Source organism: Copadichromis virginalis, linkage group LG23 (genome assembly GCF_057382275.1).
Source record: "Copadichromis virginalis isolate Kocher_CV1m ecotype Utaka linkage group LG23, C_Virginalis_male_GT1.1, whole genome shotgun sequence".
NCBI classification, from domain to species: domain Eukaryota; kingdom Metazoa; phylum Chordata; class Actinopteri; order Cichliformes; family Cichlidae; genus Copadichromis; species Copadichromis virginalis.
In genome coordinates, this window is record NC_140639.1 from 25,403,561 (window position 1) to 25,425,061 (window position 21,501).

At 40.9% G+C, this 21,501-nt stretch overlaps 1 protein-coding gene and 1 non-coding gene across 4 annotated transcripts in view; both read right to left on the reverse strand.

Moving 5' to 3' along the window:
* LOC146681006 (inactive dipeptidyl peptidase 10-like) overlaps window positions 1–21,501 on the reverse strand; it is a 136,527-nt gene that overhangs the window by 69,167 nt on the left and 45,859 nt on the right. Inside the window, exon 1 of one of the 3 annotated variants that reach the window (XM_085448330.1) lies at window positions 14,841–14,965. The exons of the other annotated variants lie outside the window; for them this stretch is intronic. Coding sequence (XP_085304456.1) covers window positions 14,841–14,888 — 48 coding nt within the window. The 5' untranslated portion in view covers window positions 14,889–14,965. Of the gene's footprint in view, window positions 1–14,840; window positions 14,966–21,501 lie in introns of those variants that run through there. 3 annotated transcript variants of the gene reach the window in all.
* On the reverse strand, window positions 10,394–10,466 carry trnar-ccu (transfer RNA arginine (anticodon CCU)). The gene has a single exon. It is a non-coding gene; the product is annotated as a tRNA-Arg (tRNA).

Consider the following 21,501-nt stretch of genomic DNA (forward strand, 5'->3'; position numbering starts at 1 on the left):
TGAGAGTACACCTTTGCTGGTTCTGTGGAGAACAGCTGGTTTATTCTCCTGCCTTCTATCTCTCTGGTGTACCTCCTCAAGCGGCTGGCCAAGGCTGTGAGTCTTTGCTTGGCAGTTTCCAAGGCCTCAGGTATGGACAGCTTGCTGTATTTCTTAGGCACCTTATTCGTCGCACCTTTCTGCAACTCCGTTAGTTGGCTAACCTCTCTCCGTGCTACTTTGATCTTGCCCTCTAGCCTCCTTCTCCATGGAGGGTACTGCCCCTTGTGGCTGTTCAACTTGTAGCCAAGCATCTCACTGATCACTGCTGCCGTATTGTAGATCAGCTTGTTAGTGTCGGTAATCGTGGTTGTAGGTATTGCCCGTAGTGCTGCATTAACATCATCTAGCAGACCTTCTGAGGGTACTTCACGTAATCTTGGTAACCGGCTACGGGGGATCCAGGTTTCAAACTTGGCCATGATCCTATTTTTCAGGTCAGTTCCTCTCGCACTCAACGATCCTTCTCCTATCGCACTTGGGGCTATGTACCCAATCTCGGGTGGGGGTGATGATATCTCCCCCCTGACCTGGCGTCCTGACTCCTCCTTGCCGTAGCATTTGTGTTGTACCTCGTCAATCTCTAGCTGTGAGAGCAGTCCCTTCTTTCGAATGTTGGAACACTGAGCTACTAGTTGTTTCGCCGTCATTGTGGATGTTGGGTATTGAAGAATCCATAGGTCCCTCATCCTATTCATGTAGCCCCTTCCGCCGGGGTTACTTGCGTAGTAGCATTCCAACAACGCCCTGTTTTCGTCCCTTGCCCACCGATGCCTTCTTGTTCCAGTAGCCCACTTTTCGTCAGGGTGCCCTGGTTCCTCAACACCTGACGCGGACCTTGTTGATCCGGGCGACGTCCGAGCCGGCATGCCTTCATATTTATCTGTCTCGCTCATGTCTGCGGTAGGCTTGCTTAGCATAGGGGGTCTAGCCTTAGGACCCTTACTGGATACAGACGCCCCAGGCAGGAATCGAACTTGCGACCCTCTGCTCCAAAGGCGTGTAGTCTAACCACTACGCTATCCAGCTGATATATATATATATAGATATATATATATATATATATATATATATATATATATATATATATATATATATATATATATATATATATATATATATATATATATATATATATATATATATATATATATATATATTTGTACACACACACTAATTTGAAAAAAATTAGACTGTGGATGTATATTTCTGCATCAAAAAGTAACTGACTATTAATATGAAATGGATAATATGGGTGACTTTGCCAGTGTTTATATCTGTTTTGGATATGATTCAGGTGTATTGACCCAGGGTCATATCTATAACATGCAGGACACCGACCGTGTACTGCTTTTGTTAGTGTAAACTTCCTCATTATGTTAAATCTTGAGTATTGACAGTGAGAAAAAACTATTAATGTTTGTTACAGGTGCAGAATGCTGCGATCAGTGGAAAGACAGGGCTTGCGTGTACAGACGAGCAGCGCAGGTGGAATGCAGGGACAGCAAAGAACCTTGAACCTAAACGTCTAAGCCAGATAAACTTCAGACATCACAGGGCAGAGCAGCAGTATGATGTGAACTCCCGGACTGCAGTGACACAATCTCTCCCTAACACACCATATCACCTTACACATCAAGACTTTATTGACAGTGTTAGCAAAGCACCAGTGAAGCCACTTTTCCTCCTCAAGAACACATTAATTGGAAAGTGTTACAATGCCTCGCCATCTGCAGGTCCTCACCGCAACAGTAAAGTTGATGAGCAATTTTTTCAGCCACACCAAGCACACAGTTACAAACTAAGCTGTAATCCATGCAGGGCATTCTACCAGGCATACATTCAAATTTCTGAAGAGCAAGCAGAACAATTACAAGAAGAAACAAAAGAGCAAAGTGCATCTGATTTGTGGCACAACTGCAGGAAAATCAGACTTACAGCAAGCTCTGCTAAAAAAGTTCCAGTACGTGCCACCACAAAAAATGACAAATTTTTATCTGAGCACATGTACCCTTCCTTTCGTGGGAATTATGAAACAAACTATGGTAAAGAAAATGAAGTTAGAGCTTGTCATCAGCTGAAAGAACAGGGTATGAACATCCTTCACATGGGTAGTGTTATCAGCATCCAGGAGCCATGGCTCTCTGCGAGTCCTGACGGGGTCATTGACTCAGATGTGCTTCTAGAAACAAAATGTCCTGTGCAGACTTGTCCTTCACTCACGGAGCAGCTTACCCAGAAATGCAGCGATATCAAACTGGTAGATGAGGAACTGCAGCTGCAGAAAACTGGCAGCAGAGGCTATTACATGCAAGTGCAACTTACAATGTTTTGCACAGGGCTCAAGACTGCCACACTTGTGATCTGGACACCTACTGAGCATGTTTCATTTACAGTGCGATATGATGAAGCATTTGTAAAGGAACAAGTAAAACGCTTGAGAGAGTTTTACTTCTCATATTTCTTACCTCGACTTGTAGAGGAGTATGCAGCAGGACGGTTTCAGTTAAATGAGAGATACTTGAAGATAATGGGCAAGGTTTAATGCATGTTACAACTATAAATGGGACAGTCAGACACCAACATGTCTGCAGAGTTTGGTCTCTGTCTTGTGAATGAAAGGAGACATTCAATATGAAATCTGTTAAATATTTCAATACAACTAAAATGTACATAGTTGTAACATATGGTGGGAAATGAATGACAAACTGACAACATTAAATGTTGTGAATAGTTCTGTATTTCTGTAATCTTCCAACCCAAAAAATGTCAAGAATGCGCAACTAACTATTGTAGATTTGAGAAAAACTTTTTCTTTCATTTAAGAAATTTATCACATTGTGGTTGAATAAAAAAGTAATAATTGTTCAATTGATTGATTGCAATTGTTTTATATATATACACTGAACAAAAATATAAACGCAACACTTTTGTTTTTGCTCCCATTCCCCATGGGATGGACGTAGAGACCTAAAATTCATTCCAGATACACAATATAACCATCCCTCCCAAACAGTGGTCACAAATCAGTCCAAATGTGTGGTAGTGGGCACATCTGCTATATTGAGATAATCCATCCCACCTCACAGGTGTGCCACATCAGGATGCTGATCTGACATCATGAGTAGTGCACAGGTGTACCTCAGACTGCCCACAACAAAAGGCCACCCTGGAATGTGCAGTTTTTTGCGCTATTGGGGGTCTGGGGAGCCAGAACCGGTCAGTATCTGGTGTGACCACCATTTGCCTCATGCAGTGCAACACATCGTCGCATGGAGTCTATCAGATTGTCAATTGTGGCCTGTGGAATGTTGGTCCACTCCACTTCAATGGCTGTGCGAGGTTGTTGGATATTCGTGGGAACTGGTACACGCTGTCGTATACGCCGGTCAAGCACATCCCGAACATGCTCAATGGGTGACATGTCCGGTGAGTATGCTGGCCATGCAAGAACTGGGACATTCTCAGCTGCCATCTGCCCTGAACAATGTGAACCATGATTCATCCGTGAAGCGCACACCTCTCCAACGTGCCAGACGCCATCGAATGTGAGCATTTGCCCACACAAGTCTGTTACGGCGACGAGCTGGAGTCAGGTCAAGACCCCGATGAGGACGACGGGCATGCAGTTGAGCGTCCCTCAGACGGTTTCTGACAGTTTGTGCAGAAATTGTTTGGTTGTGCAAACCAATTGTTCCAGCAGCTGTCTGGGTGGCTGGTCTCAGACGATCTTGGAGGTGAACCTGCTGGATGTGGAGGTCCTGGGCTGGTGTGGTTACACGAGGTCTGCGGTTGTGAGGCCGGTTGGATGTGCTGCCATATTCTCTGAAACGCCTGTGGAGACGGCTTATGGTTGAGAAATGAACATTCAATGCATGGGCGACAGATCTGGTTGACATTCCTGCTGTCAGCATGCCAATTGCACGCTCCCTCATTGCTGTGGCATCTGTGGCATTTTGCTGTGAGACAAAACTGCACATTCCAGGGTGGCCTTTTGTTGTGGGCAGTCTGAGGTACACCTGTGCACTACTCATGATGTCAGATCAGCATCCTGATGTGGCACACCTGTGAGGTGGGATGGATTATCTCAATATAGCAGATGTGCCCACTACCACACATTTGGACTGATTTGTGACCACTGTTTGGGAGGGATGGTTATATTGTGTATCTGGAATGAATTTTAGGTCTCTACGTCCATCCCATGGGGAATGGGAGCAAAAACAAAAGTGTTGCGTTTATATTTTTGTTCAGTGTGTATATATATATATACACATATATATATATACACATATATATATATATATATATATATATATATATATATATATATATATATATATATATATATATATATATATATATATACATATATATATATATATATATACATACACTGTGTATATATATATATATATATATATATATATATATATATATATATATATATATATATATATATACACACACACATATATATACATACATACACACACACACACACACACACTGTATCACATAACCTTTCTTCTAGAGCACAAGATAAAAGAGTGAGACCTGGAATTATTTACTCTCTACATATATGTACATCAAATTTTAAAATAATTGCATTACACTACACAACTTTATGTCCTGAGTAACCATCTTAATATCCCCGAGTCCACAATTGTTCATAACATACACAATTATTGTGTATTACGAATGAGATCCTCTCTTAAGTTCACTAGAGCAGCACATATTCTCAGTATCTTGTCTACTTTAGGAGCCATGCTTATAGGAACAATTTGTGAAAGTATCTTGTAGACTTTCAAGCGTCTGATTGCTCTTTCAACATGGATTCTTACATTTGCAATCCGACGTGTGTATGTTACCTGTTCCTCAGTTAGCTGTCTACGTTTTTTTGTGAAAGCGGGTATTACTAATCTAACTTTTCTCTCAAAGAGTAAGTCTTTAATTGTAAAACCTCTATCTGCCATGACTTCATCACCAGGTTTTAGGTATGTTAATATTCCAGAGTCCATTGTGATAAATTTGTCACTACATCGGCCGCCATATAGAATAGAATAGAATAGAATTCAACTTTATTGTCATTGCACATGCACAGGTACAGGGCAACGAAATGCAGTTTGCATCCATCCAGAAGTGCTTTAGTGATATAGATATATTACAATATATATTAGCAATAATATAGATATGTGAGTATATTACAGAAATGGGTCTATTATGGTATGTTATAATGTACACGGTATGAAGTATGTTGTGAATATTCTATAACTATAAGTATGTACAGGCTGTAGTGAGTACAAGCTATGTACAGGATATGAACAGGATATAAATATGAAAAACTATACAGAATATGAAATAAATAACTTTACAGAAATCTGAGATATACAGCTATACAGAAATGGGAACTATGCAAGTTGTAAACAGTTGTAGGGTTAAAAATTATCAAATGTACAGAATGATTATTTACACAGAGCTATACAGTAGTGCAGTTAAGATAAGTGAGATATAATTCCTACAGAGGCTATATAAAGAAAGAAAGAGTACTTTATTGGTCCCCGTAGGGAAAATCCCTCTCTGCATTTAACCCATTCACTCAGTGAAGCAGTGGGCAGCCATTGGGCGCCCGGGGAGCAGTGTGTAGGGACGGTACCTTGCTCAGGGGTACCTCAGGGTAGCTGTTCAGGGGAATCGAACCCCCGACCTTCCGATCATGGGGCCACCACTCTACCTACTGAGCTATCCCTGCCCTGTGGTTGTGTTAGTGCTAGTGGTTGTGAGTGGTGGTTCAGTCCATGTTATTATTGTGTTTGAGGGTACAGTTGTCCATTGTGGGTGTGTGTATGTTCAGTCCATGAGTTTAACGTGGGTCAGATGTCAGGAGGCAGAGTTCAGGAGTCTGACAGCTGTGGGGAAGAAGCTGTTCCAGTACCTGGTGGCCTTAGTCCGGAGGCTCCTGTAGCGCCTCCCAGAGGGCAGGAGGATGAAGAGTCCATGTGATGGGTGACTGGGGTCTTTGATGATTTTCCCAGCCCTTTTCAGACACCGCTTCCTGTAGATGTCTTTCATGGCAAGAAGTGGTGCTCTGGCGATGCGCTGGGCAGTTTTCACGACCCTCTGCAACGGTCCGAGGCAGAGCAGTTCCCATACCAGACTGTTATACAGTTGGTCAGGATGCTCTCGATGGTGCAACAATAGAAGTTCACCAGGATGTCTGAGGACAGGTGGTTCTTCCTCAGAGTCCTCAAGAAGAAGAGGTGCTGGTGAGCCTTCTTGACCAGCTTGGAGCAGTTGGTCGTCCAGGTGAGATCCTCGGAGATGTGGACTCCCAGGAACTTGAAGCTGCTCACACGCTCCACAGCCGTCCCCTTAATGTGGATGGGTGGATGTGGGTCAGCATTCCTCCTGTAGTCCACGATGAGCTCCTTGGTCTTCTCGGTGTTAAGCAGCAGGTTGTTTCTGTCGCACCACTCAGCCAGACGATCCACCTCCTCCCTGTAGGCGGCCTCATCGTTGTCACTGATGAGGCCAATCACCGTGGTGTCATCTGCAAACTTAATGATGGTGTGCCGCAGACACAAACATGATTAGTCCACATGGTGCAACAGCAACCAAATATTTGACTGTGTTGTGTGAATAATAATGGCTGTATGATTCCCCTCTTGAGCCCAGATTTCTGGGTTCCTGTAAAAGGGTCTCACTGCAGTCTATAATGCATGTAGTATTTGGAAAGTTCTTCTTGAAGGCTTCAGGCATAGTTGCTTGAATAGTTTCTTTTGGCAGCCATGGAATTAATGGTCGGAGAACTTCCTCCAGCTTGTCTAACCAGTGTGAGATGATCTTGCTGGCCATGCTTTGTGATATATGAAACTGGCGGCTTAGGTCACCTATTACACGGTTACTCTTTAATTTCATAAGTGTCATGAGTGTCATTGTTTTCATATCCTTCCAGTGTCGACACAAGTGTTAAATGTTTCTAAGGCTATCCCAGTGTACAGCAAAGCGTCTGCATCATTTTGAAGAATGAAATATGCAACTTCATCACACTGAGTCATCTTATCCTGCACATCTTTTCTGCGAGACCTGTTGCAGTATTGATGGTCTTGTTGCGAAGGATCCTCCCACTGTGTGTGGACTGAGTGCAGATGTGGCTCAGGGGGTTGTGTGGAGATGCTGGCCTGGTCTAATTCCACTGAACGTAACACTGTGGAGTCTGAATAAGACAAAAATATGATCAGATGTACAGTCAAACTGTTAGCATAAGAGAAACTGTAAAGTGTCACTTAGCTTATTATATTTTTGAGTGAAATTTCTCATTCTACATTTTTTCACACAAATGCAAAATCATAAATGTCAACATAAAATGTTCCTAAGTCCCCTAAAAATTTGTCACAATTGTATTCAATTACTGTGATTAGATTTTATTTTACATTCTAAAAAAAGTCACAACTGTTGGTATTTTTGCAAAGGTTGCCTTTAACGTTTTTACTTGAGTTTTCTCGACTTGAAAAAACATGTTCTTTATAAACACAAACCTAAGACTTTTACAGCCCTTGGAGCTCATCTTTTGGCATTATTATTATTATTATTATTATTATTATTATAAACTTTCGTTAAAATTGAAACTTTGCTGCTAATAACCAGCTAGTGCTGATACTAACGCCATTCACCATAGGCTATTATTTAGTAAAGGTAAAGAATTGCGTGTTTAAAATGCGAAACGGTGGCAAACCACATTTACACTTTCACTTACCGGGTACAGATTCTGTGTTTTTGTTCATATTACTGGAAGCTGTCACACTCAAAGTGGTCCGAGTGAGCTTTCTTCTTTTCTTCGGTGGGGGTCGGTCATAGCCCAGATAAAGCTCCGGGTCGGGGTGTAGCTCTGTGGGCTTTTTATCGATAAAATGAAAGGAGCAAACATAAACTCTCTTTGGAGGGTATTTGAGTCTTAAAGCTGCCAGCCACGCTAGTTTCCGATCCTCCTTCCGCGGCATAGAGTGCAGTGCGTAGGGCGGTGGGCACGGACAGGCCTTTCTAAGTTGTTGATGCTCAAGGCAAAATGTTTCTAATGCGTTTTTCAGTTTTCTTGAATTATTGTGGCAGCCGACGACAGCACACGTTGAACCCGAGCTCATCTTCGAACAGGTAAAGCCACTTATTACCGCACAAAGTAACTGATTTTGTTGTTAGCAACGACTGAACGCTGGGTCTCGCTTTGAGTAACCGGAAGTATAAAACCGGACAACGGAAGTAGTGGTCTGTCATGGCAGCCTACGTACGCTCTTACAGAAACCTGTGGATAAGGACCTCCAGTCTTAAAGTCATTCCTTTCAATGGCTCTGGGGACCTCAGAAGGAAAGCAGTGTTGTGGAAACGACACACCCCTCAAAGCTTTCTTCTTCATGAATGAGAGATGCATGTTTTGAAATAACACAGAGCAGGCGCGTGTAGTACAAATACAGCGGGTGGAACAAAGTGAAGTACAAGCAGAGCTCAACAGCCAGCTTAGCGCAAATTTTGGGCCATTTGCACTAGCTAGCAGTCAGCACAGCACATGTCGCCTCCTATGTGAAGGACTTGTTTAGACTGTAGTCAGACTTACCATGTGCTCAGCACATATGACGCCCAAAGTCTAATTTGTTTTGATTAGTGTAATCATTGTATGCTGTGCCTGGTAACAGCTGAGGAACCCTGTCCTGCTTTAAGAGGTGGGACCAGTTTCAGTTCAAACTGGCACATCATGCATGTAGTATGATTGCTATCAGTGCCCGAGCACTGCAATCCTGCTTAAAAGTAGCTGCTTTTGTAACGTATTAGTGCCACAAAAAGCATAAAGTCATGGACCTTGCCCATATGGAAAAGATATATATAAATCTTATAAAGTTTGTATCTGTCTTGTGTGAAACTTGTATGAAAAGCATACAAGAGCGAAAACAGATATAAGATCCCTTGAAAAATTATATAAAGGCAACTTGGATGTTTTGGATACTTACTAAAACAATATATGAAAGTAATGAGAAAGTGGCCACTTAAATGAGTAAATCATATAAGCCTTATATGATTCACTATATGAAGTAGGCCACATCTTATGCAAGTCTTTTATACGTTTTTACTATTTCTTTTCCATATGGGTGTTCTGTTGAAAGGCTTCAAAAGAGCATGTGTACGAGGAAGGAACCAAGCGTGAGAGAGAGGCCAAGATGCTGAGGCAAACAGATGTGTACTCAAGCCCGATCGTTGAGCACATTGTGAGTGCGGGATATTGTGGGAGAGCTGGACATCAAAGATCATCAATTCAGAATCTGATCAAAAGTTAAATATACAGGATTTTACCCAAATGTTACCCTGTTTACATGGTTATTCATTCAGCGGGTTCACCATTGCAATCTTTAGATATTTGTTGGGTTAACTCTCATTATTGCAGATTATTAAAAACAGAAATGCAGAAAAATATGGCTCTTACCTCAAGAATCGCTGAAGATGCCAACTGGAGTGAAACGCATACTGTTAAATCGACAACCTGATTCAGAATTCTTACCTCTTGCACATTTCATATCCTACAGGTTTTTCAGGTTGCTACAGAAAGGCAAAATTGGTGTTGTAGTGCAACCTCGCTCTCTCTGGGCTATTTCATTATAGCGGTAACAGTTTTGTGCTGTGTGCTGCATGTCAAAACCTCAGTTGACTCTCCCAACTGAGTCCAACACTGGCTTTAGTTTCTAATTTACAGTCTTGACCATTTGGAAGTTGTACACTAAGTATACTTTACTAGTTTGTCAAATCCTATTCTCATCTGGCGACTTACTGAATTCTAAATTCTCACAAGTGCCTCTGATCAATAGAGCCCAGGGCTGTTCATTTTGGCCTCACAGCTGTGGACGTGTTACTGACTAAATTTGGGAGGTTTTTGTTTTCCAGGTGGAAATTTCAGAAAATAGCCGAGGGCTTAAGGGATTAAGGCAAAGGCCTTAACAATCGACAAAAAACACCTTTATAACCCTGCCTCTGCCAGCTTGAGCCCACACATCAACAGAACCATTACAACCTCAGACTTTGCCACCTAACAGCTCACGCACACACAGAAAGAAAACATGGATACCTGTGTAGATTTACAACATATTAAAATCCTGCATGTTTTTTCTATTCAAAACACAAGCTGTCAAATAACAAAAGCAAGAAACTATTTGATTATTATGGCTGAAACTAATTATGGTTATGTAAGTCCAGAAAACTTGAAGAATAATGCCAAGTAAGCTGAGATGTGTAGTTCTTATGTTACAATACCTCTAAAACAAGACCAGTATCATGGTTGTACTGCATATTGCTTCCACTGCACCACTGTGCTGAAAATCACCCCAGATGGGACTCAAACCCACAATCCCTGGCTCAGGAGGCCAGTGCCTTATCCATTAGGCCACTGAGGCTGCACAGAGGGACCCCAAACATGCTGCATAATGTTCAGTGTACAGCTGATCCACTGTGACCTTCAGCAGAATGGAGAACATGTCTATTCGGCTCCTGAGCTTTGCTCTGAGCTCCACTTTGTTTGGATGTTGTTTCTGTTGTTTGTGGAGACTCATGAAACCACACAAGGACCAAAGAGTAACTAAGATCTGGATCACTGGCTCTAGTTACATTAAGTCTTTAAAGAGTATTGCTGAATTTCTGTTATGAAGACTTAAGACAGCTCTGAAGGTAAAAGGGGTCCCAACCCTTTACTAGCAAGGTGTACCTAATAAAATGTTTGGTGAGTATAGATTCAGTCTGAAAGGTAACAAACGTAACCAATGCATTTTCACAGTATACACCCAGTTTTTTCATTTTACACAATTCTTGTATAAATCTAAAAAAAATACAGCCACAAACCTTTCTAAATATGACCACCCACACATACACATGAGAGCACAACTACACAACTAACTGTGCGATGCTATCGTGTCAATATGGATCAAAAACTCAGAGGAATGTTTTGAGCACCTTGTTGAATCTATTGTTCTGAAGGCAAATAGGGGGTCCAACCCAGTACTAGCAAGTTATACCTAATAAAGTGGCTGGTAAGGTTATATACAAAGTCTTAAATCTATTGTCAGTCAAGCACACAACTGTTTAAGACTGGAAAAAAAGCTGTGATATTAATCGAGTGATGTAGAAAGGGTTTGATTTTGTGCAGTGTGAAGCTAAACCGACCTAATACTTGTAAAAACAGTTTGTGCCTCAACGAGAAAGCACTAGCGGCGATTTCATTCTGGTAGGATACAGATTCACCAGTTTAAGTAAACTAAGTAAACCTTCTTTTTTTTTTTAGATCTTTTTGAGATCTTCTGTGATGAACAACACTTTCATCTTCTGTTCATATCGCTGCACGCTGCTGCGGGATGCCGACTTTAGTGTTATTGAAGGATTATTATGACAAACCCACTTTGAATAAATCTGTGTGATGCTTAGTATAAAAGGCACAAACGTGTCCAGAACAATCTATATCACATCCACTGCTGTGAGAGGTGAAACTGTTCAATTACCGAAGCAGGAAAACCTCAGACACGCTCAGCAGTGGGTAGAGCTTCCTTTGCACACCACTGGGCCATTGACTCCTCTCTGAGTTTGGTTCAACATCTCGGAGCTAATTCACCGTACCCTCACAGTGTGAGTGTGCTTCAGCAGACACAGTTCACTGCAACAGTCTGCTGATCAAACTCCCTTCAGTGGGAAGTAAGGCAGGCGAGCAAATCAAAGCATGCGTGTCGGTGTTTGTGTGCTGAGGATACACTGAAGAGAGTTAAAGGGACAGATGCAAAGACACACATCGACAAACCGAACCTGCTGAAAGCCAAGGCTATAATTTCCAGCCTCTCAGATCGACCTCGGACATAATAAGGCAAGGACACGTTTTATGCCACGAAATAAAAACCCAAGACATTATTACCAGGAGTATTATCCAGTCACTTTAAGCAAACAGACACCAAAAACAGACAAAAAAAATGCAAAGACAAAGGCCAAGACTGAAAAAACAATAAGGAGGGATTATTTCCGAGTAAATTAAGTATCTGTAAAAACTTAAATGTTTTTGTACAGTTACTTTTTCCTGTTGTGTGCTAGTTTTTTGTAGAGCAGGCGCTTAGTGATTTAATCAGTAAACCAAATCAATCCAAGTCGTGTCAACTGATTTGACATTTGAGTCTTTCTTCAAGCTAAAAATGCCCAAAATGTTCTCAAATTGATCATTTTCGGCTCATCCTTCTCTTGCATGGTAGTAAATGTTTTGAGACTTATCGTTTCCTGGTGTTTTAAAGGCAAAAGAATCTGTTCTTATGCAGAAAACTCTAAGCTGCATTCTTTTTGCATGTTTATTTCTCTTGCAAAACAGACTTCAAACTCACAGGGAATAAATAAAAATCAACTTTTAGACCCAAAATAAAATCAAGATTATTGTTTGGTGGGGAAAAGAATGCAGAGCGTCCATGAAACACATCCAGAAACAAATACAAAATTACTTAGATGAGATAAAAGAGCAACAACAAATTACTCCAAAGATAGTAAACAACAGATAACAGATAAGACAAAGATAACATCTCTGCGAGCCAATGACACAAAATAAGGTGTAACACAGAAATACAAAATGAGAAACAGTTTTACCACAAATATGTGCAAAACTACCATAAGTAGGTCAGAAATTAGTAAAATGGGGCATAAACAAGTGCAAATACAAAATTTGGTACACGAATGTAAACAACGATGACCACAGATATGCAAAATTACCACAAAGAGGCTCGGGATATCAGATTCAGATGTTTTAGGAGAGACGAGATGCTATAGGTGGCTTTTACTTTGAAAAGACTTCAGTTCTACAGCATTATGGCCCACCCTACACCGCGCCTGATTGGGCCGCGTTTAGGCCGATGACTCATGAGAAATGATAACTGGTTGGTTTAGACAGGAGGAGTGAATCAGAGGCACAGCAGGACAGGAGCCATCGAGTAAGTAACTTCCTCCCTTGTGCTGTTTTCATTTTAAATGAAGCCATAATTCTCTACTTTTGTTATTTCATCTTGCATGTTTCTACAGACATAGTCACTCTTGCAAAAGAGCAAAGCGTAACGGCAAAAACATTATCTGTACCACACTAATTTCTAAACCCTGGTTACATCCATGTGCAAAACAGACCGACTGAAGGAGGCACAAAGCTCCTCAAAGATCCAAAACAACCGAAAAACTAGCAACAAATGTGCACAATTTGATTCCAAGTGACACACAAAACACTGAAAATGAGCAAAAGAAAGACAAAAAAAACCCACGAACTTACTAAAACAGGAGCTACAATGACAATCAAACTCAAAGAGACGACAAATTAGACACAAGGCTTCATAAATGCCAAGCTACCACAAACACGTGACAGTAATGAGAATAAAGATGAACAAAAAGCAAACTAAAATGACCCGATGAAGACACTAAATGAGACAAACAACATTTAAACTAGAAAACACCACGATCTACCACAATGATGAAAAACAAGCAAATGGAGACAGGATTTAGACACAACTAGCACACAGAGAGTCAAAATGTGACACATTTACTAAGTAAATTAAGAAATAATAAGTTGAGCAGGAAGAAATACAAAAATGCAAAAACGAGACACAAAGGATTTAAAATAAACAGTAAGAGCACAGGCAGAAACTCCCACAAAAAGATGAGAAACAAAAATCAAAAGAGATGACAAAGAAGAGATAAAGAACAAGACACACAACATTTAAACTCAAAAACCTGCCAGATCTACCACAACAAGACTGAAAATAATGAAAAAAAAAATAGATGCAAAAACTGAGACACAAAACCACCAAAATGAGACAAAAGGGAATCAAACACAAGAAGTAAGAAAGAAGATGAACAGGAAGACTAAAAAGGCTCAAAGCAACAACAACAAAAAAGACACAAAATCACCAAAACATGAAAAAGATGACAATGAAGAGACACAAAACGAAACATAAACACTGAAAATGAACATGGGAATATTTTATTCTGCTGTACATGTTTGTATACCACTTATATACTTATTAATAGTCAATATATACTGTATATGTAGCAACGAGTTATCCATTCCTAATCTATTCCAACATCTTTGCACCACTCAACCATAAATATGCTGTACCTGTTATTATTGTCTGTGTCATGTGATGAATACACAACAATTATGCGCAGACTGAGCAGATTAACACACGAAAGAATCTAAAAAACTAACAAACAAACAACCAAAAACGAAACAATTTGATCAGAAAGACGCAAAAACAAACCCGAGGAAACTTAAAGAACTGCGAAGCCAAAGCATCTACAAAACAGGACTCAAAGTCACCAGCGTCGCCACAAACGGAGCTCCCGGCCTGTTTTTCCCACAAACGCGCCCTGAATTATTTACATGATCATGGACAACCTGTTGGAGTTACACCGCGAACATTGCATCCCTGTCAGCCGGCTCTGATGGCTCGCTGTGCCGCTGCAGCCGTGCCTGAGCTCCGCGGATTCAGGCTGAAGTTGGAAAAGTGTGAAATTACTGAGAGGAAGGAGGAAAAGGAAAGCTCCTTGAAGGAAAAGATAAACTTCTACAGATTTGATTCTTACAAGTAAAATATAAACAATTTCGTTAAAATTTGATTTAAAATAAAGCGCGGGGTCCCTGTCCACTGTAGCTATCGCGCAGACCACACGCGCCTGAACGTTATCTAATTAGAGCTAGAAATAAAAATAAAAAAAATTAAAAATAAAGATGTCTGTCTGTGTCGCTGTGTGGTTTTAGCGAGTCATCCCACCTCATCCTGCTGAGACTCTTTGGGCTTCTTCTTGCTGGCGGCCGTCATCGTCTCGGAGTCTCGGTCTGTCTCTGCCCGGTAATAACATCACAAACCTGCCGCGCGACGATTTTAGCTGCGCGAGCCACAAAGCTGCTAACAATCAACGCGAGGTTCCGGCAACAGCTTCAAAATAAAAGTCCTTCCACAGGAAACACCTTTTTCGTCAATAACTGTCGCTATTTTTTGTGTTTAATTCATTTTTTATTTTTCTTCTTAATTTTGCTTGTTTAATTCATTTTTGCTTTACATGCTAAAAGCTTTATGTGAACATTTCTAATAATTATTAAACTAATTAATAACAGTCATTAAACAATAGCAATTACTGAAACTATTAATTAATGTATACTGGCCAACACCAGTTGGCCCCTCTGGCCAACTGGAGTTGGCCAGAGGGGCCGATGGCGCGATTTGGCAGCCTCGCTTCTGTCAGTCTGCCCCAGGGCAGCTGTGGCTACAACTGTAGCTTGCCTCCACCAGTGTGTGAATGTGAGAGTGAATGAATAGTGGCATTGTAAAGCGCTTTGGGTGCCTTGAAAAGCGCTATATAAATCCAATCCATTATTATTATTATTATTATTATTAATATAAATAGTTTAAAAACACCACAAATATTAAAATGATTTTTTTAAAAACTGAAACTGTCACTGAAACTAATAAAAACTAAACAGAGCCTAACACAAATAAACTTAAGATGAATAAATAATAAGGCAACTAAAACAAACAAATCTGTGCTCTAAAATGACAGAAACTAAAGTGAACTGAAGATAAATAATAAGAATTACTTACATAGCATAAAGACTTTTGTAAATGAAGAGTGTACTGCTACTCATATGCTGGACTAAGCCAAAATTTATATTACTCTGACTCTGAGTTGTTTCATTTTGTTTTGTGTTTTTTGGGACATATACCAGTGTGGAAATAAGAGTATGTGGAGAGATACTGAGTGAAGAGAATAAATCCAAAACACAGTTTGAAGAGTTTTCAGATTCAGTGCACGGTGATAAAGTTTTTTTTCCAAAAACATTTATAAAATATTAAAATAATAATGCAAACATCAAGTGTCAGTTTAAGCAGAGCTGTCCATGGTGCTGAAATCCACAATAGCTGAAAACTTTAGCTTAAAATAGGCAGCAGCAAGCTTTAACTGTAATCCTTTTTCCTGTCACTGCTCATTAGAAACAAAGATAATTTTATTATTTATAATATTCATTTTCTTTTTCTTTTTCTTTTAGGCCTTCAGTCAGGACACCACATTTACAAGAAAGCTCAAGTTTATTTTTATTTTTTTTTACTGTAAACACAAAAAGATGATGTTTGCTTTTACCAGCTCATGGTTATTCATATTCAGCTACATTAACTACTTTATTTGAATTCATGGTTTTGTTAATGACAAAAAGAAAAAGGTAATCAGATTATGCAAACAGGTGCAAGCCGACAACACACACCTACAGGATTATCATAAAAGGGAAGTCACACTGTAGCCTGTAGTAACAGGTAAATGTGAATGACAACCAATCACATCACACATGAAGACATCCTGTAAAGTCTAGCTTGCTACATAAGCTCTCAGCACAAAATTTAAATCTCAAGGTTGAGGAAGGAAATTACTTGTTTTTTTTATGCATGCGATTCATCAGGGTAGCAGAATACTTTACACTGTGGGCAAAGGGAACATCTGTGTGGCTGTACTTTACTGCAAGCTCTTGTCATGATATGATACAGAAACAGACCTTAACTCCAAAATCTCATACTCAACACAGGAACCAAGGACTAGAAACAAAGATAAGCCAGGATATAATATTAAAATTAAAAGAACTAACAGCCTGGGACTTGATCATAAATCATGAACCAACAGAACTCAGAACTCTTCAAGAAAACTGCCAAGCTTACCTCCACCCCACTAGCCAACAACTGTGGGGTGGAGTGAACTGAGTGAACAGTTGGGCACAGAGCCCCGTGTATTCATGAGAGTCCATCCCCATGAAGTCCAGAAAGTGTTAGTTAATGTGTATCTAGAAGTTTTGTGTAATAATCATCCTCCTTCACTAACACACATAATAGGGGTGACAACTTCCTTGGAACAGAGAATGCCTTTCCCCCCCAAATAAACCTGTATATTATGTTGAATATTGACCTGAAGTCACGTTGTAAGTCAAGTTAAACACAGCCCATCAGTTTCGCTAAGAAATGATCCCCTCTAAGCTCTCCACAGGAATTTATCTCTCACTCAGTCTGGCTGCACATTTAAACCTGATAACTGCAGCCGTACTTATAGTAATATTCCCATGGAGGCTTACAGTGTAGCACTTTGTGGTATTTTTACCTGCGATGATGTCATGCCACTATTCCTACAGTATCACTTCAGGGACTAAGAGGCCTTCTGCAATATCTAGTGTTTCAGCATCCCTCAGAAATACATTACGGGATTATAGCTCAGCGTGTCATCGGAGAACAAATCGGACCAACGCTTCATCTGAAATCCCCTCAGACGAGAGCAAGACGAGACAATCGAGGAGATTGGTAGCCAGCTGGCCCTTCACCACTGCCAAATGTCTGAATGCAAACAGATAGGTGTCAGAGAGAAAGCCCTGAAGACACAACCCACACTCACTCACGCAATCGGTGGCCCCCCATCCCATCTACAGAGTAATGAGTACAGCTGGAGGGGGAAATGGGGAAAAAAATGAAGATGGAGGAGCCAACGATGAGAGGCAAACCAGCCTGAAGGTGTCTCTCTGCCCTAATGTGTGTGTGTGTGTGTGTGTGTGTGTGTGTGTGTGTGTGTGTGTGTGTGTGTGTGTGTGTACGTCTAAGGACAGGAAGAAGACACAGATCAGTTTCCAACTTCCATATGTGGGGGTTAAAAAGGCTTAGATCAGCAGGCCTGGCCAGTAAGTCTTCCATGTATTCAATAAGTGCTTCCAAGGCTCCTCTAACCATGTTTTTATTAAACAGCTTCTATAAAGACAAAATATTATGGAGCTAACATGGAACCATGAATACCATCATACACTAACCAAAGCAGTTTTGCAGAAAACTCGCCTTTAATCTGTTATAGGCACCTTTAACTCTGTGACAGTGTTACAGCTCAAAAACCCGCTGACCACAAAAATGCAGCTTCAGTAGTCAGAGAGTCTAGGGTTCTGGGTGTCATCATACATCCAAATCAGACTGGATTTATGAAAACACGCTCTTCCTCAGATGACATTCAAAAGCTACTCCTTTTGATATAGTTGAGCCAGTCTAAAGATAGCAGCTTTCTCCTCCAGAGAAGGCTTTTGACAAAGTTGAATGGAGCTTTTCTTTTCAACCTTGTTGCGGTTCGGGTTTGGTCCACACTTTCTAAACTGGGTTAAAGTGCTATACAAAGAACCAAAGGTGGCGGTAATATCAAATGGTATGGGTTCATCCTTCTTTAGTTTGTCACGTGGAGCTCGTCAGCACTGTTCTTTCAGCGCCCTTTTGTTCTTAATTTTTATAGAAACATTGGCAGTGAGTATCAGATCAAACAAGGAGATTAAAGGCGTCATAGGTGGGCAGCAGGAACACAAACTCCTCCTCTATGCTGATGATATTCTTGCTATTATAACAGATCCATTCTTATCAGTGCCGCATTTAATGGACACCACAAAGGCGTTCTCTGAGCTGTCAGGTTATACTATTAACTGGGGAAAGTCTGAAGTAATGCCACTATCCCCACTATGCTATACATGGTAGAAAAATTCAATTTTAAATCGGTACCTAGAGGGATGAAGTATCTCAGGATTAGACTAAACCAAGATATGGAGGACCTACCCAAACTTAATTTTGACCCAGTCCTTCTAAAAATAAAAACAAATATAGAAAAATGGGGCAAATTAAAAATCTCATTGTGGGGCAAAATAAATATTGTAAAAATGATTATAGCTCCCCAATTTAACTATGTAGTAATGATGTTACCAATTGCGATACCGCCCGGTCTCTTTAAACAGTGTGAAAACTTAATTAAGCAGTTTCTGTGGGATGGGAAAAGGGCAAGAATCAAGCTAAGTAAATTATATGCTCCTAGAGAGAAGGGTGGATTAAGTTTACCTGATCCAAGATTATATTCAGTCTCGTTCGAGATGGCAAAATTGGTTAATTACTGGGGAAAAAATCCAGCCGGAAAGGAATGGCTAAGTATAGAGTCTGAGATTTATACTCCTTTTGATCCAAAAGGTATGCTGTCTCAAAGCTGCACTTCAACGAACCCAATTTTGTTTCATTCTAGCCAGGTTTGGCTCAATATACATAGAATTCTTAAGATATCACCTCATGTGCAGTTTTACTGATCTCTTTGGAACAATCCAGCTATTCGTATAGGGAAAAAAAATGTTTTGGAAACTGTGGCAGTCTCATGGCATAAATGTTATTAGTGACTTATTTAAAGATGGGGAATTTATGTCCTATAGAGACCTTGTTCAAACATACAAATTGGAAGGGAAGGAAAATTTCTGGAGAAATTTGCAAATTAGACACTGTGTGACATCGAAGTTCAGAAGGGGACATGAAAATCTTGTTCTAAATTTTATAAATATGCCTCAGGAGCACCACACAACATCATGTTTTTATAGGTTGGTAAATGATAACACAAGTGGGGAATGTTCGAACATTACATTTTTGTGGCAGAAAGATTTAAATGCACCAATTTCAAACAAAAAATGGATGGGCATTTTGGCAGAAAATGGGATTTATGTTAAGGAGGCGAGGAGCAAATGCATACAATATAAAATTCTGCATAGATATTATTATACTCCAACAAGATTACACTGTATGAAGCTTATGCCTGACTATCTCTGTTGGAAATGTAAAATTGAGGCGGGAACTCAGGGAGAGGAGAGACACCAGCTACTCCAGGAAGAGGTCCGAGCAGGTGTGGAGGAGGAGCGAGTAAGTAGAGCTGTAGGCCTTAAGCGGCAGGGAGCATGGACAAGGTGGGAGAGCACCTTGCAGCGCAAGGTCACCTGGGCAAACATCATGCAGGCAGACTTCCACCGGATCCGATTCCTAGTGCAGGCAGTATACGACACTCTGCCAAGCCCAGCAAACCTCCATCTGTGGGGAAAGAGCGAGACACCTGCCTGTCCACGGTGCTTTGGAAGAGGGACCCTAGAACACCTCCTTAGCAGCTGCCCAAGGGCCCTGGCCGATGGTCGGTATCGTTGGTGGCACGACCAGGTGCTCAGAGTAGTTGCTGAAAAGATTGCCTCAGCAATCAGCACCAGCAAGCATCATCATGCTCCGAGGAAGGCAATCTCTTTTATTAAGGCTGGAGAGAAACCCCAGGTGCGCCCACATTTGACAATTGGCCTCCTCAACACAGCCTCTGATTGGCAGCTACAGGCTGACCTGGGTAAACAACTAAAGTTCCCTCAGAACATTGCAAAAACATCACTCCGGCCAGACATAATAATAATTTCTGAGGCCTCAAAACAGCTGATCATGCTGGAACTCACAGTGCCCTGGGAAGAGCGGATTGAGGAGGCCAATGAAAGGAAACGAGGAAAGTACCAGGAACTAGTGCAGGAGTGCAGGGGAAGGGGCTGGAAGACTTTCTATGAGCCCATAGAAGTGGGTTGTAGGGGCTTTGCAGGACGATCACTCTGCAAAGTCCTAGGCTGGCTGGGCGTGGCTGGGGCAGCCAAGAAGAGGGCCATCCAGGCTGTGAGTGAAGCGGCAGAGAAAGCCACAAGGTGGCTGTGGATCAAGAGGGCTGATCCGTGGGTAGCTACTGGTACGCAAGTCGGGGCCTGATCACCCCCGGCTGGGTCGCCTGGGCGAGGGTGTATGATGTTGTGAGACCCAAAACACCTGATGACCTTAGGATACATCACTAAAGATGCGTACCAGTGCATCCAGGAGATGTGTCTTTATAGTCATACTCCAACAAGATTACACTGTATGAAGCTTATGGCTGACTATCTCTGTTGGAAATGTAAAATTGAGGCGGGGACTTTCCTACATTGTTTTTGGGAATGTTCCCTTATAGCTCCTTTTTGGAAGAAAGTCGTCACACTTTTAAAAGGTTGGTCTGGATTAGAAGTGCCCTTAACTCCTGAATTGTGCTTGTTAGGAGACCGTTCTCATATTCCAAGAATTCATAATAATATTTTTACGGTTGTTATGGTTGGACTGGTAACTGCATCGAGAATTATCCTTAGGCACTGGAAGACTACAGTACATCCTGAACTGAAAGACTGGATCAGAGCAATGTATATACTTATACAGGTTTAAGTATATGCTGCAAAATCAATAAAAACTTAAATCCCAAAGAGTCTAGAAATGTTGCTTTTGATGTGCAGTCCAGTGGTTCTAAAAGTCAGATCATATCAAGGATTAAGGGAGCTTTGATTGTCATTCACAGAAAACATGGGAGAACAAGATCCACTTATTTAGCTCTCAGTGCTAATAACGATTAAAATAAGTAATGACCTAATTAAAATAACAATAAATGTAATATAAAATAAATAAATAACATAATCACTATTTTTTGGTCTGGTGGAACTACTGTGGTGGCCCACAAGTGCCAAAATGAAGTAAATAAACACATCATCAAATAATTAATTACACACAATTAATTCATTTTGGCACTTGTGGCCCT